This window comes from Triticum aestivum, chromosome 3D, assembly GCF_018294505.1.
Source record: "Triticum aestivum cultivar Chinese Spring chromosome 3D, IWGSC CS RefSeq v2.1, whole genome shotgun sequence".
Classification (NCBI taxonomy): domain Eukaryota; kingdom Viridiplantae; phylum Streptophyta; class Magnoliopsida; order Poales; family Poaceae; genus Triticum; species Triticum aestivum.
In genome coordinates, this window is record NC_057802.1 from 600,135,724 (window position 1) to 600,156,535 (window position 20,812).

At 45.4% G+C, this 20,812-nt stretch overlaps 2 protein-coding genes and 1 pseudogene across 2 annotated transcripts; all 3 read right to left on the reverse strand.

Moving 5' to 3' along the window:
• Positions 1-3,562: 3,562 nt before the first annotated feature.
• On the reverse strand, positions 3,563-4,285 carry LOC123075802 (alpha-amylase/subtilisin inhibitor-like; annotated as a pseudogene).
• A 4,592-nt stretch (positions 4,286-8,877) lies between these two features.
• On the reverse strand, positions 8,878-10,072 carry LOC123080845 (probable glutathione S-transferase). The gene is made up of 2 exons (XM_044503792.1): positions 9,726-10,072; positions 8,878-9,537 (listed from the first exon to the last, which is right to left on the reverse strand). Exons 1-2 carry the CDS (start codon positions 10,038-10,040, stop codon positions 9,166-9,168), a joined length of 687 nt encoding a protein of 228 aa, XP_044359727.1. The 5' UTR covers positions 10,041-10,072; the 3' UTR covers positions 8,878-9,165.
• A 3,231-nt stretch (positions 10,073-13,303) lies between these two features.
• LOC123080844 (glucan endo-1,3-beta-glucosidase GV) lies at positions 13,304-15,310 on the reverse strand. The gene is made up of 2 exons (XM_044503791.1): positions 15,089-15,310; positions 13,304-14,392 (listed from the first exon to the last, which is right to left on the reverse strand). The coding sequence occupies exons 1-2, from the start codon at positions 15,093-15,095 to the stop codon at positions 13,449-13,451; spliced, it is 951 nt and encodes a 316-aa protein (XP_044359726.1). The 5' UTR covers positions 15,096-15,310; the 3' UTR covers positions 13,304-13,448.
• Positions 15,311-20,812: the final 5,502 nt, after the last annotated feature.

The window sequence follows — 20,812 nt, forward strand, 5'->3', positions numbered from 1 at the left end:
TGGCAGTGGACCAATGGAGACCTTACTTACAAGTGCAACAGTTCATTATCAAGACTGACCAGAAAAGTTTGGCCCACCTCCAAGATCAGAGACTGCATACTCCATGGCAACAGAAATGCTTAACTAAGTTACTGGGTTTAAACTACACAATTCAGTACAAACATGGAAACACCAATACGGCTGCTGATGCACTTTCCCAAAGACCTCCTGATGGTGCAGTTCTGTGTCAGATTTCTTGTGCACAGCCTACATGGCTATTGGAAATTTTCAAAAGCTATAGTGGAGACACAAAAATACAAGATATCTTACAACAGTTGGCTGTTGACCTTGCATCTAAGCCATAGTTCTCTCTGCAACAGGGGCTTTTCGCTACGAAAATTGCATATGGGTGGGGCAGGATACTGCTCTGCACCTCAAGATCTTTGTAGCTTTTCATGCAAGTCCAGTGGGGGGACTCTGGTTTTCCATTTACATACAAGAGGATTATTTCTCTCTTCAGGTGGCAAGGAATGAAGAAGTTCATCAAATCTCAAGTACAATCTTGCTTGGTGTGTCGGCAAGCTAAACCAGAGAGGGTCCAGTACCCTGGGTTATTATCTCCTCTGCCAGTGCCTGCTAAAGCTTGGGATACAGTGTCCATGGATTTTATATCTGGTCTTCCTACATCATTCCAATATGATTGTATACTTGTGGTGATTGACAAGTTCTCTGAGTATGGCCATTTCATACCTCTCTCACATCCCTTCAAGGCTCAGAAAGTGGCTGATGTTTTCCTTGATAATGTTTACAAATTACATGGTATGCCCAGGTTGATCATCTGTGATAGGGACCCTATATTCACTAGCTCATTCTGGCAGCTGCTTATATCAAGAACTGGGGCTGAACTAAATATGAGCGCAACATATCACCCGGAGACTGATGGGCAGACTAAACGAGTAAATCAACAAGTAGAATGTTTCCTGAGGTGTTTCATCAATGCTCATCTTACTAAGTGGAGCAAGTGGCTGTCACTATGTAAATTCTGGTACAATAACAACTGGTACTCTGCACTGAATAAACCCCCCTTTGAGATCATATATGGACATACTCCTCGTTTCTTTGGAATATCTTCTTCAGATACAATTGCTCCAGTGGATATTCAATCTTGGTTGTACTCAAGGCAGTTGATGATTGATTCAGTCAGACAGGATTTGTTGCGTGTGCAACAGAGAATGAAGCACCAGGCAGATAAGAAAAGAACTGAAAGAGTTTTCGCTGTTGATGATGTCGTGTTCCTTACACTACAGCCCTATGTGCAATCGTCAGTCGTCAGAAGGGCTAACCATAATCCTTCAAGTTTTTTGGACCTTACAAGATCATAGAGAAGATTGGAGAGGTTGCTTACCGACTGGAGTTGCCTCCTGACAGCCGTATACACCCAGTGTTCCATGTCCCAGCTTAAGAAGTTCATTCCGCCAACAACTCAGGTACAAGCCCAGTTACCTTCTCCTGCAGCATTTCTACAAGTGCCTGTGCAGGTTCTGGATCACCACGTTCGTCAGTCTGGACGAAAGACAATTATGCAAGGTTTGATCCTCTGGAGCGGTGGTACTCCAGCTACACCAATCTGGGAGGACTTGGACTCGTTGAAGCAACAGTTTCCGCGTGCTCCGGCTTGGGGACAAGCCGGTTCACAAGAAAGGGGGGATGTCAGCATCGCCAAGGAGAAGACTGAACCTCTGGTTCAGTCGGAGCGAGCTGTTGCAGATCAAGGCGATGTAGCTGTTCCGACAACTGAAGCTGGCGCGCGAGAATTCGAGCGTGAAGATGGGCCGGCCCGGCGGCCCAAGCAAGCGACCAACCCACCGCGTTGGCAAAGGGACTACATTGTGGCCCGTTAACTGTGTTAACGGTCACTAGTTTAAATAGGCGTAGCTGGCTCTCTGTAGTGGTTGGCTAGGATTTGGATGACGGCTTCGGCCGGTTGTAATCAGATAGATGTGAGGGTGGATGGGCGGACAGCTACTGAATAATTCCCCAATTTTCGAATTCGAATCCCTAATCTCTACCAGATCTTGTGTTGCTTACATGAACGAACATGGGTAGAAGAAGGTCTTAAGAGCATCTCTAGCAGATCGCATATAAATGGTCAAACCCGCAAAATAACCTTTTTTACAATTTCAGTCGGAAAAACGAGCCCAAACAGACCCCGCAAAATTGTTCGACCCTTAAAAATTTTTAAGGGGCCCTGCAAACGCGAACGCGAAACCCTCATATATACAGTTTTGAGGGCAACTTTACCAGGGCCCTGCATACCGGTCAACGTTGGCAGTTGAGGAATCTTTGCTCCCGCCAACGCCATGAAGCTCGCCCGGCCACCGCGCCCGTCCGCCCCGGCCACCGCGCTCGCCCGCAGGTCGTCCAATAGCCGGCCAGCCCTCCATCCCGGCCGCCGCGCTCATGGCTCCGCGGCCCTCGAACGGAGCTAGCTAGCTAGCTCAATCCATTCGAACGGAGCTAGCTAGCTAGCAGCTCAATCCATTCGAACGGAGCTAGCTAGCTAGCTCGATGCGCCGGCCGTTGGATCCCGCCGTGGCTCGCGCCGCCTCGGCAGCCCTGGCCTCCACGCGCGCCGCGCTCGCCCCGGCCGCCATGGCCTCCGCCCGCGCCGCGCTCGTCTCTTGTTTTCCCTCGTCCGCCTGTTCATCAGATTGACGCGAGAAAGAGGACGACTAAAAAAGAGCTAGCTCTGAGTCTGTTCGGTATATTTGAAGAATATTCTTTTTTAGGGTTGATTATACGGGGTCTGAGTCTGTCCTCGCCCGCGTCGGCCTGCATATACCCTTTTTCGCGAACTGCAAAAGACTTATGCGGGTCGAGATTTTGCGGGGTCTATTAGAGATGCTCTAAGTAGGGGAGCGTGGAGGCGCAGAGCGGCTGCATGCGCCATTTGAGATTTATTGAGCTCAAGAATCCAAGGGGCATGCGGTTCATGACCTCCATTTACTGTCAATGTTAGCTCGCTCTTGGGAATTGACAACGACAACGTTTTTGACGTATAAATGTATTGCCTAGTCTCTCTCATCAGATTAGTCTTTTGGTTGTATTGGTTAGAGCATGCACTTCTACAAACGTTACTACTCTCCTATTTCCAAGCTTCCCTCATTTGAGGTCTCCAGTTTCTTCTAGTTGTGCTCATTTTTCCTTGATTTGTCGTATATAGATCAATTCGTTGCTTTATCTATCAAGCAGGTGAAAGTATTTTTCGGTAATTTTTTATTGAAAAATAATAGGAAAATATTATTTATTCTTGGCAATGATCGGTTTACTAGCGATGTGGGTGAGGGTAAGAATGAAAAACGCAAAGATTTCGTAGCTTTACGGGACTTCAACACGCAGACGAAAAAGTCATATATTTCGGTATAGAGGGAGTATTTATTTATTCTTGGCGATGATGGGTTAACTAGCAAGCTAGTACTGTAGTATATAATACTTCCTCCGTAAACTAATATAAAAGCGTTTAGAACACTATTTTAATAATCTAAACACTTTTATATTAGTTTACAGAGGGAGTACATGATTACTAGTGAGGCAGGTCCATAGGAGGAAAGCACGGCTTAGGACATTTTTCGAACACAACCACCAGGGGCAGCCCCTGCCACCCTTTTTCCTTAACTACCAGCCACCACTTTTTGTTATATTTGTACAACACCAGATCACGGCAACCGCACGGCTCATGTTTGCACCCCGGGGCGTAGCACGATGTCAGCTTGTATGCGCCGTGATGCCTCTCGACGCGAAAAATGAACTTTTGGTCCCTGCCATCTGTCGGCACGTCGCTCCCCTCCGTATTTATGCAGTGGCCGACGGTCACATGCAAATTATGCGTGATACCTGCGCCGACGTACCACTGGAGACGCTGCTTGCACTTGTTGACGGTGTCGCCGAATTCGATCACGACGTCGGTCGAGAGGCGGGGTGATGCCTCCTTGTCGGAGCCGTTGATCGCCGCCGCCAGCTTGATCGACACAGCCACGCTTCTACTGCTGGTGGAGTCGTCGCATAGTGCCAGATTCACGTTCCTAGGGCACCCGGACTTCCATATAGAGCTATGGTTAACACATTGACCATTCAGTCAGAGGTCCACTGGCATGAGATTGTAGAAGTTGTCACCTGTTAGCTCATGATCTTCTGTGTCATAGATCGGTTGTGGCTGAGCTCGCGTAGCTTGACACGGGGCGCTCAACTGCAAGGCCATAGCCAAGCCAAGGAGTGGGAGGATGACCAGGAAACGTATGTGTTCCATGGCAATGAATGTATTAACTCACGGTTAAGTTGGTGGCGTTGCTTTGCTCGGGGCATCCAGATAGTACGATTATATAGATGGTGTGGTGAGCAACCTTAATTTGCTAGCATTTACATAGGATATATATGCATAGTAGTTTGAGATTGTAGGTGGACCACATTCAGTTTCCTAGTTTAAGTTCTTTCCGCCACAATATTTTTCGTAGATAAGCCTCATTAGTGTCATGGATTTTTTCTTCGATCAATTTATTCTATGTGCATAGCCACGCAGATATACAGTGCTCCATATACTAATGAAATCTTTTCTATTTATTCTGCAGATAGGTAGTTGGACATCCAATCCTCCATTTATTAATGATAGGTTTTATCAAGAGAGAATTAGGTATATCGAAAATCTAAAGTCCTATGAGATCGTAGGTGACTTCATTTAATGGTATAGGTTTGGTTCTTTCTGCCACACTATTTTTTGTAGATCGGCTTTATTAGTGTCATAGATTTTTTTTTTTTGGATTCGGTATGTAAATATACTCTTTATTCATGATTTTTTTTTCTTTATTTTATAGATAGATAGGTGGGTATACAATTCTCGATTCACTAGTGATCGAGAAATAATTATCTATATGAAAAATCTAAAGAGATGAATTCACCACCTAGCCTTACTCCCATTATCCATATGCTGGCTGTGTGTATGGACGAGATGGAAGCAACATAGGTAGATCCTGAAAGGAAAGAAGCAATAGGTCGAGTTACTGCAAGTCATCTTTTGCTCACGAGGTCATTTGAGCTCGTGATGAACAGTAAAATCCAAAAAAAATGAATTTTTTGGGTGCAAACATTGAAAATTGTTTTACGTGATCACAAAATGTCATCTTAAAATGATATTCATGGAAGTGGTGGTAAGAAAAAGTAAAACACTCCAAAATGCTTTAAAAATAGCAGCTTTGGAGCGTAATTATTGTGTTTTTTGCAACACAAATTCCAAGGATGTCATTTCGTGATGAATTTTTTCGAGCTCGTAAAACTTTTGTCAATGTTTGCATCAAATAAAATCCAGAATATTTTGATTTTTTTGAAGAAAATGGATTTTACTGTTCATTTGAGCTCGTGCTCAGAAACTCCATGTCCTACTCATTGCCACTACCATGGGATATAGGTGCTAAATGAGTTTTTTTCTCCAGTTTAGAGGAGTGATTGTGTGAACTTGGTAGATGGATCATGGTCCAGGCATGCAATAGAATAAATTCGGGCAAACATGGTCGATTTTTTCCTTTTTGGTTGTTCAATTGTGTGGGTTATATAGCTCACGGTTTTATGGGTGCACATATATCTATAATATAGCCGTCTCATGACCCTCTCTCTGGTTATGGTTATGAACATGTTATGGCACATCGTAAAACCTTGCTCATATTTTCACTGGCTATGCCCTATGGTCTCCAGGGAACCTTGCTCATGTAGAGAGATTCTTAATTTTGTTATATCTAGAAACAAATGACCTTTTTCTTTGCCGACATCCATGTGCTCCCCAAATAAAAACTCACAGCTCCCCTTAATCTACACTCTTTTTTGTTTGTGAATCTCTTAGTCTACACTTAACGGAGTAATGACAGTGGGAGATAGCTGCCTTCGACAAAGCTAATAACTAATTACATAAAGTGGGCTGATGCGGTCAGCTAACAGATCCATCTTGTTTAATCTGTCTAGTCATTGGTTTTAATTTCCATCCATATCGCTAATTGATCCATCCACGTGTCCACCACATACAGTTTGCAAAAAAAAGGAGAGCTGGCACGATGGACCATGGAGTACCCTATGGCTTATATAACCGTACTAGGAAACTGAACTGAAACTTTGAGCACAAACTTTATCTAAACTGATGTAGTATAAACGTAACACAACTCATGTTTTGTAGATTCATCCATGAGAACCAAAATTCAAACAAACAAGAATTCAAAATCAACAACTTACATTAGACATTCCTGAGGCATCAAATGCATGAGCATGCTACATACACAAAGTTCGATGTCAAAAAATTGAACCATGGGAGGTTTCCACAAAATTCCATGTGAATTCTTGGCAGCGTCCTGAAGAAGCAAAATCAACTTCAGCTATTGGATCCCAAACTTAGTCAGGAGGAGAAAAACACCTAGGAGAACTTCCTCCCCTAACCCTGCAAGCTAGATGTCTACATCATAAATCACACATTTAAGCATGTAGCATGTAAAAAAACAGAACATGGATTTTCAAGCCAGATCAAATTTACGGAGAGCCTGGCCATTCTTTTCTTCCTTTCATAGAGAGAAAAAGAAATACATATGGCAGCTGAGCAAAAAATGAAAATAATACTTTAAAAATGCAGTTTGCCGTTCTTCATTGGCATGCAGTTGGTCTGATCTCTCCACAATAATTTCTCTTTAGTTAATGCTCAAAGCAAGCAATAGAACAAGTTCAAGGCAAAAGCATGTACTAGTAGTACAGGGCAACATTGGTATACGTTATTTTCATTTTTGGTTGCTTAGTATGTGGGTTATCTAGACCACAGTTTTAGGGGTGCATTATATAAACAAATTTATCCGTCTCGTGACCTTACAAAGAAATACAACAGTAAGTCCGAAGCCACCGTCTAGGCAACATCTGTTGCTACTCCGATCCAGTTGATGAAGGGATGCTGATAGTCCGGGCCTAATACCAAACAGACCTCGCAGCCAAGCCTAACATCTAAGACCTGAGGCCCCAACCAAGCCACTTGCCGGGTATGGGGTACACACCGGTCTGGCACGCTTTCAGAGGCCGCCGCCGCCAACTGCCACCACTCCACTTTTAGAGATGTACTGATGCATCAAGCTTGCCCGGTCTAGCTGCCGTCGACGCCACCACGACGGCAGACAACGCGACCATCCTGCGCTCGTCCATCAACACACGTCCAGCAGCGAGACCCCGCTGCTCCATGCTGCAGAGACCAGCCATTGTTGACGTGTCAGATGCAACGCCGCTCCTCCTTCGTGAACACCACCTGCTACCACTGGTCCCATCCCGTCCACCTGCAGATCCTCTGCACTCCCAACCGAACCCTAGTGCCCCTGACAACACCTTCAGGAAGGTCACGACGTGAACAGCGCCGTGTCGCCAAATCCGAAGAGGATTGATTTTCACCCGCCCGGGATCGGGGTGCGTAGGTTGGGCCCTCAGCCGCGCCTTGATGAAGGAAAGCGGCGCCCATGGGTGTCGCCGCCGCCGGGCCGGCCAGACTGGCCAAGGTTTCCCTCCCACCCAAAGTACACCACCAGGGCTCACCATCACCGAAGCCTGCAGTCGCAAAGCACGGGGACGACGAGAGAGGCAGCATGAGAAAGGGGAACCTCCAGATCTGACGCAATGGAGCACCACGCCACGGCCGGACTCCAACAACGCCCCGCCGCCCGCGCAGTCGAGCACGCTGGCCACCATCGCCTGCAGACATCACCAGCCGCCGGACGACGCCGCCTCGCCAACAGGGCCGCCGCCCAAGGATCCGCAGGCCACCGATGCAATACTCCGACGGAATGATCCGGGCGCCGAGATCCCCGCCGCCACCTTCCCCGGCGCCCGCGCGGGCTTTGCCTTATGTCGTCTCTGGTGGCGGCGAGTGACGAAGGGGAATGAGGGGAGGCCGGGCGGCGAAAGATCGGATCGCCCCTGAGTTGCCCGGGGGCGACGCAAGGGCCGCGTCTGTTTTCCTTTAAAATTGGGAGAGAATTTCACTTCCCCGGCTCGTGGCCTGCTCATGTTATAAACCATGTCCAATTGGGGGAGAGTTTCACCATAGGTTACAAACATATTATGGCACGTCATAAAAGCTTGCTCGTGTTTCCATTGGGCATAACCTATGGTGTTTGGTGAATCTTACATTTGATTACTCCCTTTATTCATATATATAGGGCCTAATGGATTTTTCGAGGTAAACTTTGAACACATGTTAGAGCAATAATATATGGCATGCAAGTTACATATAGCATACCATCAAATTCTTACAAGAAAGGAGCTTGCAATAATATAATTTTCACATTATACATCTCATATATTATCAATCTTATCAATAGTCAAAGGCCATCACGAAAAACACATTAGGCCTTATATATATATGGATGCGCGTTTCAAATTCTTAAGCTTCATAAGTAGGCATTGCAAGTAGGTAATGTTTTTACAAATGACAGGACAGATATTCAGTTTCCAACCAGAACTAAGATAATCATTCTAGTAAAACTGAATCACATTATTCTTCAACTCCTACTCATCGAAACCAAAAATTAAGCTAGTTGGTCACAGATGCAGTGTGCTAGGACTCTGTAGGCAGGCACGGGCAGGCACGGATCTGCTATATAGGTCTAATTTATTAATTTGCCTTGGGCAGGCACGGATTAAGAATAGATTTATCCAGAACCCAACGAAGCTGGTCAGTGGTACAGAGCTATGGATGGTGGGTGCAGGAAGGCAATTTTAGATCTCTGCCCTGCTCTGAGCGTTGTCATCATCAAAATTAGGACAAAATAATTCCAGACCCTCTCTCACGATACGTATACCATCAAAATTAACAAGAAATATTGATTGCTCGTAATGGTGGCTGCACCCTGTACTGAAAAAGAAATACAATCTGCCATGTCTCTACCGATTTCTGGATCTGAGAAAGCAAGACAAGTTACTGCAACCAAATGGGAATTACACCGTAGTATAGTACACTAGGACTCTGTAGAAATCCGGCACCACACTTCAGTAGCTTGTTCCTTCTCCCAGGAAACCATGATCATTAATTAACATGTCTCCCCGCAAAAAAAATTAAAAAAAATAACATGTCCATACGATTGATTCATGTCATAACCATGATATCCTCGCACTGATAACACTGGATCACTTCTGAACCTCTGCCATTGCTAGAAACTTCTTCACTGCAGTGATCTTGGCGACCAGTTCATCCATGTTCGGCAGGCACTCCTTAGCACGCTCATCGCCGGCATATTCTTTCGCCCAGCGGCACAGAGCAGGGAACTGTTCATCTGTGAGTAGATTAACCCCGGAGATCTCTTCGAAGGCTCCAAGCCAGCGAGCTAACCCACTTGCAGCTATGTCCACAAGGCCAATGGAGTCGCCTCCAAAGAACCTGTTCCCCTTGAGCTGCCCCTCGAGAAGCAGCAGATTCTTCTTGGCTTCCTTCAAGAAGTTCTCCTCCTCTTCCTTGTCACCATCAGCCATACATATCGACATCCAGAACGGCCTAGCAAACTGCAGTATAGCGTTCAGGACAGAAACATGCTCCCTCCGTTCCCAAATGTGCGTATTATTTTTTGAAAAAATCAAACTTCTCTAACTTTGATCAAGTTTGTAGACAAAAATATTAATTCTTAGAATACCAAATAATTATTACTAGATTCATCTGTGAGTATTGTTGAGAAGTTCACAAGAGATGGTACCTTTTGGTCGATGAACTGCGCCCAGAAGCGGGCCGTGGCCCTCTCGTAGGGGTCAGCCGGCAGCAGCCGCGGCCCCTCGAAGGCCTCGTCGATGTACTCGACGATGATGAGCGACTCGCAGATGGACTTATCGCCGTGTAGGAGCACGGGGACCAGTTTGTGGACAGGGTTGTGCGTGAGCAGCAACTCGCTCTTGTTGTTGGGCAGGTCTTCCAGGAGCAGCTCGTAAGGTATTCCCTTGAGCCTCAGGGCCACCTCCGGACGATGGCCGTATATGCTGCCAAAAGTGCTCATCACCTTCACCGTCTCACTCATTTTTGCTTCCAAATTCTGGACCTTAAACTCAAAGCCCGTGACTGCTGGCTGATATGAATGGGTGGTACTGTTTATATGGGTCAGGGGATGCTTTGTTGCGGTATCTTCTCTTGAAAGGTGAGATGTGTAAAGATGGGGAGAGAAACTACTCAGCTGCTTCCTTCCAAAGTTGAGATGTGTAAAGAAACCTATTTGATCCTCATCCCAATAAACTTGTTCTTGGCTGAAAGCATCTGTACAGGTTCAGTGGAGTTACTCGGGAGCCACACATGCATGTATTTAAAAAATCTAAGTAAGCGCCTCGAGATGATGCCAGCCATGGGATAATCAAGCCCATTTTATATAAAGCTTCCGTTCAATGGAGTTACTCTGGAGCCAAACATTTTGAAAACTCCTGCAACATTTTTTCAAAATTTCCAAAAGTTTGTGTGAAAATAGTGAACATTTCAAAATTCTAGAAACATTTTTTTGAAGAAAAAGAAAAAAATACAAGAGCGAAGTAAAAAACGGATGAATTAAACCTGTAAAATATAAGAGAGAAAGCAACTGAAAACCCAAACAAGAATTTACTAGAAACCATTTTAATACTCGGCAAACCTTCCACAAAGCCTTCCCAAATCCGTGCAAACAGGAAATGCCTTTTGGGCCAGCCCAACTTCTCTTGGCGCTATTTGGGTCAGCCAACTTCACTTGGTGTGTGTGTTACCCCGACATCTTATCTCAAAGGGCGACAAATAGGATTCACTGTTTTCCAATGCAGCAAAAACTAAAAACCAAAACTTTTTTCAATAAAGGATCCTTATTGTTAAATTAAAATATAATCAAGGGTATATAGCATAATGAACATCTTCTTCAAGTTTATGTGTGGACATCTAGGCCAACGCACAGGCAACTAGGAGCTTCACGGTTATTGACGGATTGGCCTCTAGCGTCTTTTCCTTTTCGAGGCAAGGGACTCTAGCAACTGCTTTTCTTGCAAAGTGCATAGGCTGGGAGCTCGGTATAACGCTCGGCTGGGCTGGGCTGGCCAAGAAACACCACGTGCAAGCACTCCCCGCTCGAGGAAAGACTAACTTTCGCTCTTAGCAAAACCAGTCAGATAAAAATCGACAAATCCTGGTTCTGGAAAATCTATCATGTAGGAAAAGTTCATAAACAATTGAAACTGTTGATTTTTTTAAAAAAAATTGTTCATTTAAAAAGATATTCATAATTTTATAAATTTTTTGTGGATTTCTAAAATGTTCAAAAACTTTAATGCTCATGAATTTCAATAATTTTCAGGAGTAACGGCTTAGTGATTTTTTTCTTAAATCTAATTGGATTTTCACTATACAAGTTATACACACTCAAAGAGAAAAATCCCTTTACCTTCTTGGAATCCTTTATTTTTAGTTTATTCATGCTTTTTACATACGCCGGGGAACACCAATAAACATGTGCACCTTATGTAAATGCCCACTGAGTTCACATATGACCAAACCTATGCATATCAGACCGCCGCCCACATCTAACCACACAACAATATGGTGCTCGTATTAATCATTCCAGTGAAAATAAAATAAAAAATAGGACACAAAAGTGACATATGGACTACGTGCCTATAGCCAGGCGGGCGCCCCTCTAGTACTCTTGATATCTGCATACCAAAGCCTAATGCAGAGCGCGTGAAAGCCTATCCAAAGACTATGATGCCACCCACGTGGGGTTAAAACATCCTTGATTAGTTGCTCCAAGAATGTATACACCATCTTTTTTTTAGGGAACACCACCTTATAACAGTGGAGTAATTTATCGTCTTGAGCTACCTAAAGTGCTTCTACCCAAAACCATTGGGTAAATTTTCATCCTATGGATTGGAATCGGTAAATGGGCGAAATTACATATTGAGGAGTACCCTTTGCAAAGGTCACCGTCCTGGGTTGCGACAAGTGGTGCATTGTATGTGCGCCACTTGTTGCAACGTGGGAGTTTCCCCCTTGTTTTAAATTCATTTATTAAAGTATTTTAGCTCTTAAACCATGCGTCCAAATCATGAATCATTTTCACCGTTGGATTTCTTGTGTTGAGATCTTTGAAAACGAACCCAGGTAGAATTTGTCGCATTAATAGGTCTTGACGAACTTTTTTTTCATGAAAATACTTGAAGAAAAAAAACCGAGCCAGAAGCACTATTGTATTCTCACTTTTTTTGCTTTTCTGAGAGACACAGTTGTGCATCTCGCAGTGGCAAATCTGTGCCTCCATGAGAAACAAACTTGTGTCTCTTGTGGATGAATAAAAAACAATTTTTATTTTTATTCGTGCGACACAATTGAGCCTCTCGCGAAAAAAAAACTGTGCCTCCATGAGAAGCAAATTTGTGCCTCCCGCGTAAGAAAAAAAACTTTTTTCTCATTCCACGAGGCACAGCTGCGTCTCTCGTGAAGCAAACCTGTGCCTCTATGAGAGAAGCAAATCAGTGCCTCTCATGGAAGCAAAGCTCTGTCTCCATGAGAAGAAAATTTGTGACTCTCACGAAAAAAATAATGTTTTTATACAGACAATTTATTTTCCGAAACCTAGGGGTAACTAGGCAAAAAAAGAAAAGCCAAACAAAATTCTCTAGAGTCCAAAAGTGCATATAGAAAAAATATTCCTATGGAGCGTCCAGAACATGACACCTGGCGCCGGCTGAGAGCATGCCAAGTGGCGCGCTCCCAACCCATCAAAACTGACCCTTAAGGGGCTTCCGTGACAGGTTCCCCTCAGTCAATTACTCTCGTACATGGGTCCTCCTATTCTACGCGTGGATGAATTGTTGTTAAAAAAGGCACATGTGATGGTCCAACATACGCCACGGGCCGCACCTCTTGTGCCAAAATAAAAAAGGCGCTCCTAAAAAATGGTTGAAAGAAACTTCTGGCTCTAGAAGAAAACCAGCAACCTGGTTTTTCTGACAAGTTTAAAACATATTACCTCCGTCTCAAATTAGTTATTTTAGATTTGTCTATATACGGATGTATCTAACACTAAAATGTGTTTAGATAGTTTCGTAGTTAGATAAATTTCCGACAACTAATTCGGGACGAAGGTAGTATGTTATTTAAAATTAGTTAAAGACATACATGAAATAATATACATATAATATATCAAAATATGTCTGTTTGTTAGGGAAGAAATATTTACGTCTTTACACAATTCATGCATTTGAAAAAAAATGTTCATTTGTTTGTTTTGCAATTAAAAAAAGAAACATGAAAATAAATGGAAAAGAACAAAAGTAAAAATAAAAAATAAATTTATTCTCAAGGAAGATTCGTTCATAGGCTACATTGTCACAAGCACGCATCTATTTTTATTCAACAAGTGGCAACGCATGGATGCATGACAGGCCAGCTACGTACATAGACGTTGACTTTCGGCTTATTAATTGGGGAAGGTGGTCGGGTAGACAGGTTGCTTGTTGGGGAAGAAGAGCCCGAAGTTCCTCTCGACCTCATCCCCTGGCTTCTTGTTCTCGTTGAACATGGCGAATATGTACGTCTCGATTGCCCCTGACCGTTTCGGCGTGCCGTTGCGGATGTGGTCAATGAGGCCCTGGTTGTAGCTCCGCGCGTTGTCCACCGATGCCCCGAACCCACCCGCCGACGGCCACCCGCTCTCCGACACCACCACTCTGACGTTCGGCGTGCCGGCCTTCTCCAGCGCGGCGTAGATGGAGTCGACCATCGCGTCGAAGAGGCTGGTGTAGTTCAGCCCGTTGCCGTTGTCCCTCACCGTGGTGCCCGGCTGCAACGTCGCATAGTTGAGCCTGATGTTCTGGCCACGGTCGTCCTTGTAAGCGAAGTAGGGGTACACGTTGGCCAGGAACGGGGCGCCGGTGCGGTCCAGGAACCGCGCGATGGGCACGAAGCCAGAAGGGTCCCTGAACACGCCGCTGGAAGGCGGGAAGGAGTTGGTGATCACGTCGAACCTCACCGCCGTTGACACCTTGATGCTGCTGGAGAGGTTGGCGGACGCCAGGGCGTTGTGCACATTCTGCATGGCCGGGAGGATGACGCCCGTGTCACCGGCGGGGACCTCATTGCCAACGGCGATGTACCGGATGAGGACGTCCGGGTAGTAGGCCTGGACGTTGCTCCGGACCCAGCCAGCTGCATATGACGGGTCACGGGCGAGGCGCTGGACCTCGTCGAGCCCACCGACATCCAGGATGAGGAAGATGCCACTTCCGCGGAGGGCTGCAAGGGCCTCCTGGTCCGGGTTGTAGATGCGCATGGCGTGGATGTTGCGGGACTTGTAGAGTTGCACGACGTCGCTCCGCGAGGGCAGGTTGTCGCCCACCATTCCGTAGCACACACCGTGCACGGCTGCACAAACATAATCAACGTCGGAACTTGTTTGGATCAGATCCATGACAACAAAATCAGCAATTAAGGACCATGTATAAAAGTAAAGCTTAACTTCATGGTAATCATAATACGCGTGGATTATCTACAAGTGGCCCGTAATTAAAATTTGTGTAGGTCAATTATCATAGAGAAGAAGAAGGAGGGGGCGGAGACCTTGTGAGGCCAGACTCCGGATCTCGCCGGAGATGGGACACCGGGGTTCGCCTCCGTGTCGCCGGTAGAGAAGCTGAGGCTCACTAGTTCGGGTCATAATTTTCATTTTTGACGCCCCTTGGATTAAACAACGCGTGTGCTCGAGACAGGGACGCCTTAGCTGGTAGCAGTATCACCGGTAGGGACTGGTTAGGACCGCACCGAAGAAGGTCGCCGGCGAAGGAGAGGCAAAGGGTGGAGAGGAGTAGGTCTGGCTGGAGAAGGAACAGCTGGTGGAGGAAAAAGGAAAACCGTTGGGTTTTCAATTCAAGTATTACTGCGAGATCGACCGATTCGAAAACGATTTTCAGTCCACTTACAAATAGTCAATGCTACATAAAATTTGTAAAAGCTTTTGTAGGAGTAAGAGCGCTCATAACTACATATGTGAGACTTAATAAGAAGAAAAACAAATGAATCAGTACACTAGAGAGGCAGAGAGGGAATGGAGCAGATGCGTACCTCCCATGTTTGCTTAATGGCGTCAACCCGGATATACTCCTCAAATATGTGCTTTGCTCCTGGCTTGTTCCCATAAGTGGTCATTAGCCAGCCTTATATAGTGAGAGATGTGTGTCTTGTTCCATTAGCTAACCAGCTGGGTTTTCTCTAGCTAATGTAACAGCAAGGTGCCACTTGGGTTTTCCAAAAAGGAAGTGCCACTTGACGATGGATTTGCTCCAGTTGCAGACCTGCGAACGTGCCATTTGACCATTTCTATATCTTTCTATACAAAACTTTGGAAACTTGTTGGACTTGCGTTGGTAGATGTTGAATCGATCATACATGCACTTCTTTTTCTAAAAACTGATAACGAAATCAATCATACATACACTTGTTTTTTTTTAAAAAAAAACTGATAACGAAATCGATCATACATTGAGATGGCATTAATAAGCAATCATGCCTTCTTTGGATAGGACCTTGACAAAACTTGATACCAATCCACGCACGATGTCAGTTGTCATGTCTGTTCGGTGATATCAACGGTGACTAAGATAAGATAATTAAGACGAGCTCGACCTTAAATGATGGCATGCTCAGGTTTAGTTTCCTGTACCTAGTCACTAGTCGACAGGGTCAGGATGATTAGATCATTCCTAAATAATATACGAGAATGGTTGTTCACATCTCATTAGACTAGGTGCTGCGTGCACGCACGTATTAGCAGCCCCCCACGACGTCGATTGAAGGAAAATGATGGCTTACTTGTTACTACGTGTCGACATATTATAGTTATACTTCCTTCATTTCATAATGTAGTGCATATAGATATTTTGAAAAGTCAAACTTTAGAAACTTTCACCAAGTTTAAAAAGAAAACTTTGTGTTTCGTCACAAGTTGACGCTTCTGAGTGCACGTCATCGCGCCATTCGCCGCCGAGTCGACGTCACAAGTCAATGCTTCCGTCCATCTTGCTTTCAAACATTTGGAACGAGGCCAACCTTTGTGTAACCGCGGGCGCAAAGCACTTGGGTCAAATCATGCCGGGAGAGTAGTGGCCTTGTAATATTTATTTTCGCTTTTCATTAATGGATGAGGCCAAATCTTTTACCTCTGTTTTAAAAACAAACAATCGGAGGAGTAGGTTTTACTGGTATTAAAGTTAAGGACCTTTCCTATAACATCGGAAAAGTTAAGGAACGAAAAATATACTTTTCCTTTTTTTTATTATGTTACTATACGAATATAGAGAAAAGTATGTTTTCTGTCCCTCAAGTTTCCCGAAGGTCTACATCCGGTCACTCAACAATTTTTCGGCGACATTTGATCCCTCAAATCTCAAAACCAGACAAAATTAGTCCAAAACCAGATTTAGAGAGGAAAACCAGATATTCTTACATACTACTACACGTACATAATCTTGATTTTGACAGATACTACATAAAACATACAAAACAAGCATGAGGATAACTACCACTGGCTTGTAGGAAACATTTGTCCTATATATTCCAATCCATAAGATGAAAAATTACTTCTTTCTTGTTTGTGGCAGCACTTTGGGTAGCCCAAGATGATAAACTACTCCACTGCTTTAAAGTGGTGTGTATACGGTTGGAGCAGCCGACCGATGATGTTTAACCCCACCTGGGTGGCATCAAAGTCTTCAGATAAACTTTCACCCACTCTGCATTAGAGTTAGCTATGCGGATGTCGAGAGTATGTTCATTATGCTATATACCACTTGATTATATTTAATTTCATAATAAGGATACTTTATTGAAAAATGTTCTGTTTTTGTCTGTTTTTTTACTCGGGGTAGCCCAAAAATGTTGTGGAGTACATTTGTAAACTTTACGGACGTTGAGATAAAAATTGGTGAATCCTATTTGTCGCTCTGGGCGATAAGATGTCGGTGTAACGCACACATCGAGTGAAGGTGGCCTGGCTAAATAGCACCGAGTGAAGTTGGCTGGACCGAAAGGCATTTCCTATTTTCACGGTTTTGAGGAAGGCTTTATGGATTGTTTGTCCAGTTTTACAAAGGTTTCTAGAAAGTTCTTGTTTGGGTTTTCAGTTGTTTTCTCTCTTGGTTTTGTTTTTTTTATTTTGGTTTTTTTAGGTTAATTATTTTGGTTTTTTTATTTTGCTCTTGTTTAATTATTCTTTTAAAAAAATGTTCAGACTTTTTTCAAAAAATATTAAAATGCTCGAATTAGAAAAGACAATGTTTGCAGATTTCGCGAAAGTTTGGGAAAAACATTTTTAAAAATGTCCATTCATTTTAAAACATATATAGGAAAAAATTCTAAATATTTCTTAAATTCTACAATAGTTTTTTAATCCTTCATGGAAAATCCAGTAACCCTTCCTACAGAGGAAATTGAGCGGAAAATGGAAGGAAAAAAATGAATCTTGAAAAAATTCACTCGGTAAGAGCCTCCCATGCACATGCAACGACGAAGTGCAAATTTCAATCTAGTTTCAATAATTTTCTTGTTAGCATACGATGGTTATCCCATGCACTACAGGAATCAGTTATTTTGCCGACATGAAGCCTCTTTGCCGTCAGCTAATTGTCGGGGCAGACGGCAAAGATTATTTCGCCGTCATGAACCTGACGGCAAATGATGACTAACGACAAAGATTAGGATTGACAGACGGCATAGAATGACTAACGGCAAATACATATATTGCCGTCTGTATAAAAACTGACGACGGCTTTGCCGTCTGTAAAAAAAACTGATGACGGCAAAGACATATTTTGCCGTTTGTAAACAAACTGATGACGGCAAAGATATTTTGCCGTCTGTAAAACAAACCGCAGACGGCAAAACAAGAAACACACCTCGCGGATCAATCTCTCGGATCGATGAGGTGGCATGATCTTAGACGCACATCTCACCCACTCAAGATGTCGGACGCACGCCCCCACCCACGCATTGACCCGCACGCGCCCCCAGGACTCCACCCGCCCCACCCATGACCGAACCAGCCTGGCTGCCCCCACCCCACCCCATCCCATCTCTCCTTATCCTCTCGCGCGAGCTCCCTCTCTCTCTCTCTTGAACGCATCCAGCGCCCCTGCATCTCCCTCTCTAAGCCTCGTCTCGCTTCAGCCCCAGCCCCAACGCCGGCGGCCCCGCCCCCAACCCGGCATCCCCGCAAGCCTCCGACAGCCCCGCCCCCACCGCTGCTCCACCCACCGGCGGCCGCCCGCGTCCCTGCCCCCATGGCGCCGCTGGCCTGGGCCCTCCCCCACCGCCCCGAGCAGCTGCATGCGGGCAGCCAGGGCACCGCCGGCGCTCCCCCGTCGCCCTGAGCCGCCGCACATGGCCGGCCCTGCTCCCCAGCGCCACTGGCCCCGACCCCTTCCCCCTCTTCGCCCCAGCCCCCGTCGGCCCGAGAAGCCGCCGGCGTCCGCACCGCGACGCCCGGCTTCGCGCGCTGCTCGCCGTCGACCACCAGCAGGCGCCCGCCTCCGCCTCCGTTCCTCTCATGCGCTGCCACCTTCCCTTGTCGCGGGATTCCGCCTCCTCTGTTCTCCCCTGCCGGCACGGGGCTTGGCATCGATGGAGTTGGCGGGGTCCAATGGATCCAGCGCCCAGACGAGGTTGGCGAGCTCCGGCGCGGCTGTGAACGGCTTGAGCTCCTCATGCGTCGGTGGCGCGTTGGTGTACTCTGGATCAAACTATGTACCCTGGAGTGTAATCCATTCGTGTGTAATTCGCTCATCTTGTTAAACGCAGTAGTTTTGTGGATTAGCACGTGACGATGAATAGTTATGTATAGTGAAATTATTTCCTTCGTCGTTGATTCTTGGAACAACAGTGTGTATGGATATTGTGGTGTTTTTGCCGGTTCTTTCCCCTCTCCTCTGGACAGATTAGATATATTTTTTTATATAAAAAAATCTTTGCCGTCTCTGATATTTGAGGTTGACGGCAAAGATGGATTCTGGCTGACGGCAAAGGCACTGACGACGTCCGTCAGTCAGGCCGTTATGTGAAACGCTTTTTTGCCGTCTGGCAATTTTCGATGACGGCAAAATCGGTTGACTGACAACAAATTCTTTGCCGTCTGCCCGATAAAATTCTGACGACAAAATCCCTCTTTCCCGACTTAGTCTATGCCGACATGGTTTGCCATCATGGGCTGACGGCAAAATCTTTGCCATCTGTAATCCTGGCTTTGCCGTCTGTAGGAGCCTGACGGCAAAATGCCTGATTCCCGTAGTGATGCATCGCTTGCATCTTCTCGACCGAGACGCCTACTTTAAAAAAAACACCTTTGGTGGCTCCCAAGTTCCTCCATCGAACCGAACTTGTACATACGCTTTCAGCCAAGAACAAGTTTATTGGGGTGAGGATCAGATAAGTTTCTTTACACATCTCAACTTTGGAAGGAAGCAGCTGAGTAGTTTCTCCCCCCTGCCTGTAATCATGGCGTCAAAAGCTCAATCTTTCAAGAGAAATACAACAACAAAGATACCGAAACACCAACAAAGCATCCCCTGTCCCTAAAAAAACAGAGCATCCCCTGACCTCTGTAAATAGCACCACCCGTTCATATCAGCCAGCAGTCACTGGCTTTGAGTTTAAGGTCCAGAATTTGGAAACAAAAATGAATGAGACGCTGAAGGTCCTGAGCGGATTTGGGAGCATATACGGCCACCGTCCCGAGGTGGCCCTGGGGCTCAACGGAATACCTTACTAGCTGCTCCTAGAAGACCTGCCCAACAAGAGCCAGTTGCTCCTCACGCACAATCCCGTCCACGAGTTGGTGCCCGTGCTCCTCCATGGAGAAAAAACTATCTGCGAGTCACTCATCATCGTCGAGTACATCGACGAGGCTTTCGAGGGGCCGCCTTTGCTGCCGACCGATCCCTACGAGAGGGCCACGGCCCGCTTCTGGGGGCAGTTCATCTCTTCTCCTGTGAACTTCTAAACAATACTCCCTCCGTCCGGAAATATTTGTTGAAGAAATGGATATATTTAGATGTATTTTAGTTCTAGATACATCCATTTTTATTCATTTTTCGTACAAGTATTTCCGGACGGAGGGAGTATGTTCCTGTCCGATTAGTATGAAGGTCCCGACTGGCTTCTCGTCGAATACAAAGGGAATAATAAATATGCCAGAGAAAAAGTTCCAGAACCTAAAGTCTCATGACTGCCACGTGATTATGACGCAACTGCTTCCGGTTGCATTGAGGGGGCTTCTACCGAAAAACGTCCGATTAGCCATTGTGAAGCTATGTGCATTCCTCAATGCAATCTCTCAGAAGGTGATCGATCCAGAAATCATACCAAGGCTAAGAAATGATGTGGCGCAATGTCTTGTCAGTTTCGAGCTGGTGTTCCCACCATCCTTCTTCAATATCATGACGCACGTCCTAGTTCATCTAGTCGACGAGATTGTCATTCTGGGGCCCGTATTTCTACACAATATGTTCCCCTTTGAGAGGTTCATGGGAGTCCTAAAGAAATATGTCCGTAACCGCGCTAGGCCAGAAGGAAGCATCTCCATGGGCCATCATACAGAGGATGTCATTGGGTTTTGTGTTGACTTCATTCCTGGCCTTAAGAAGATAGGTCTCCCTAAATCGCGGTATGAGGGGAGACTGACTGGAAAAGGCATGCTTGGGGGGGACTCAATAATATGCAGGGACGGATATTCTTGGTCTCAAGCACACTACACAGTTCTAGAGAACTCTACCTTGGTGACCCCGTATGTCGATGAAC

What these genes read in the sequence shown, in the direction of transcription:
- LOC123080845 (XM_044503792.1), bottom strand. Translation starts at nt 10,040, where the DNA reads ATGAGTGAGACGGTGAAGGTGATGAGCACTTTTGGCAGCATATACGGC. An exon ending in CGCAGTTCATCGACCAAAAG is followed by an intron (nt 9,538 to 9,725) that starts GTACCATCTCTT and finishes GCTATACTGCAG; the next exon opens with TTTGCTAGGCCGTTCTGGAT.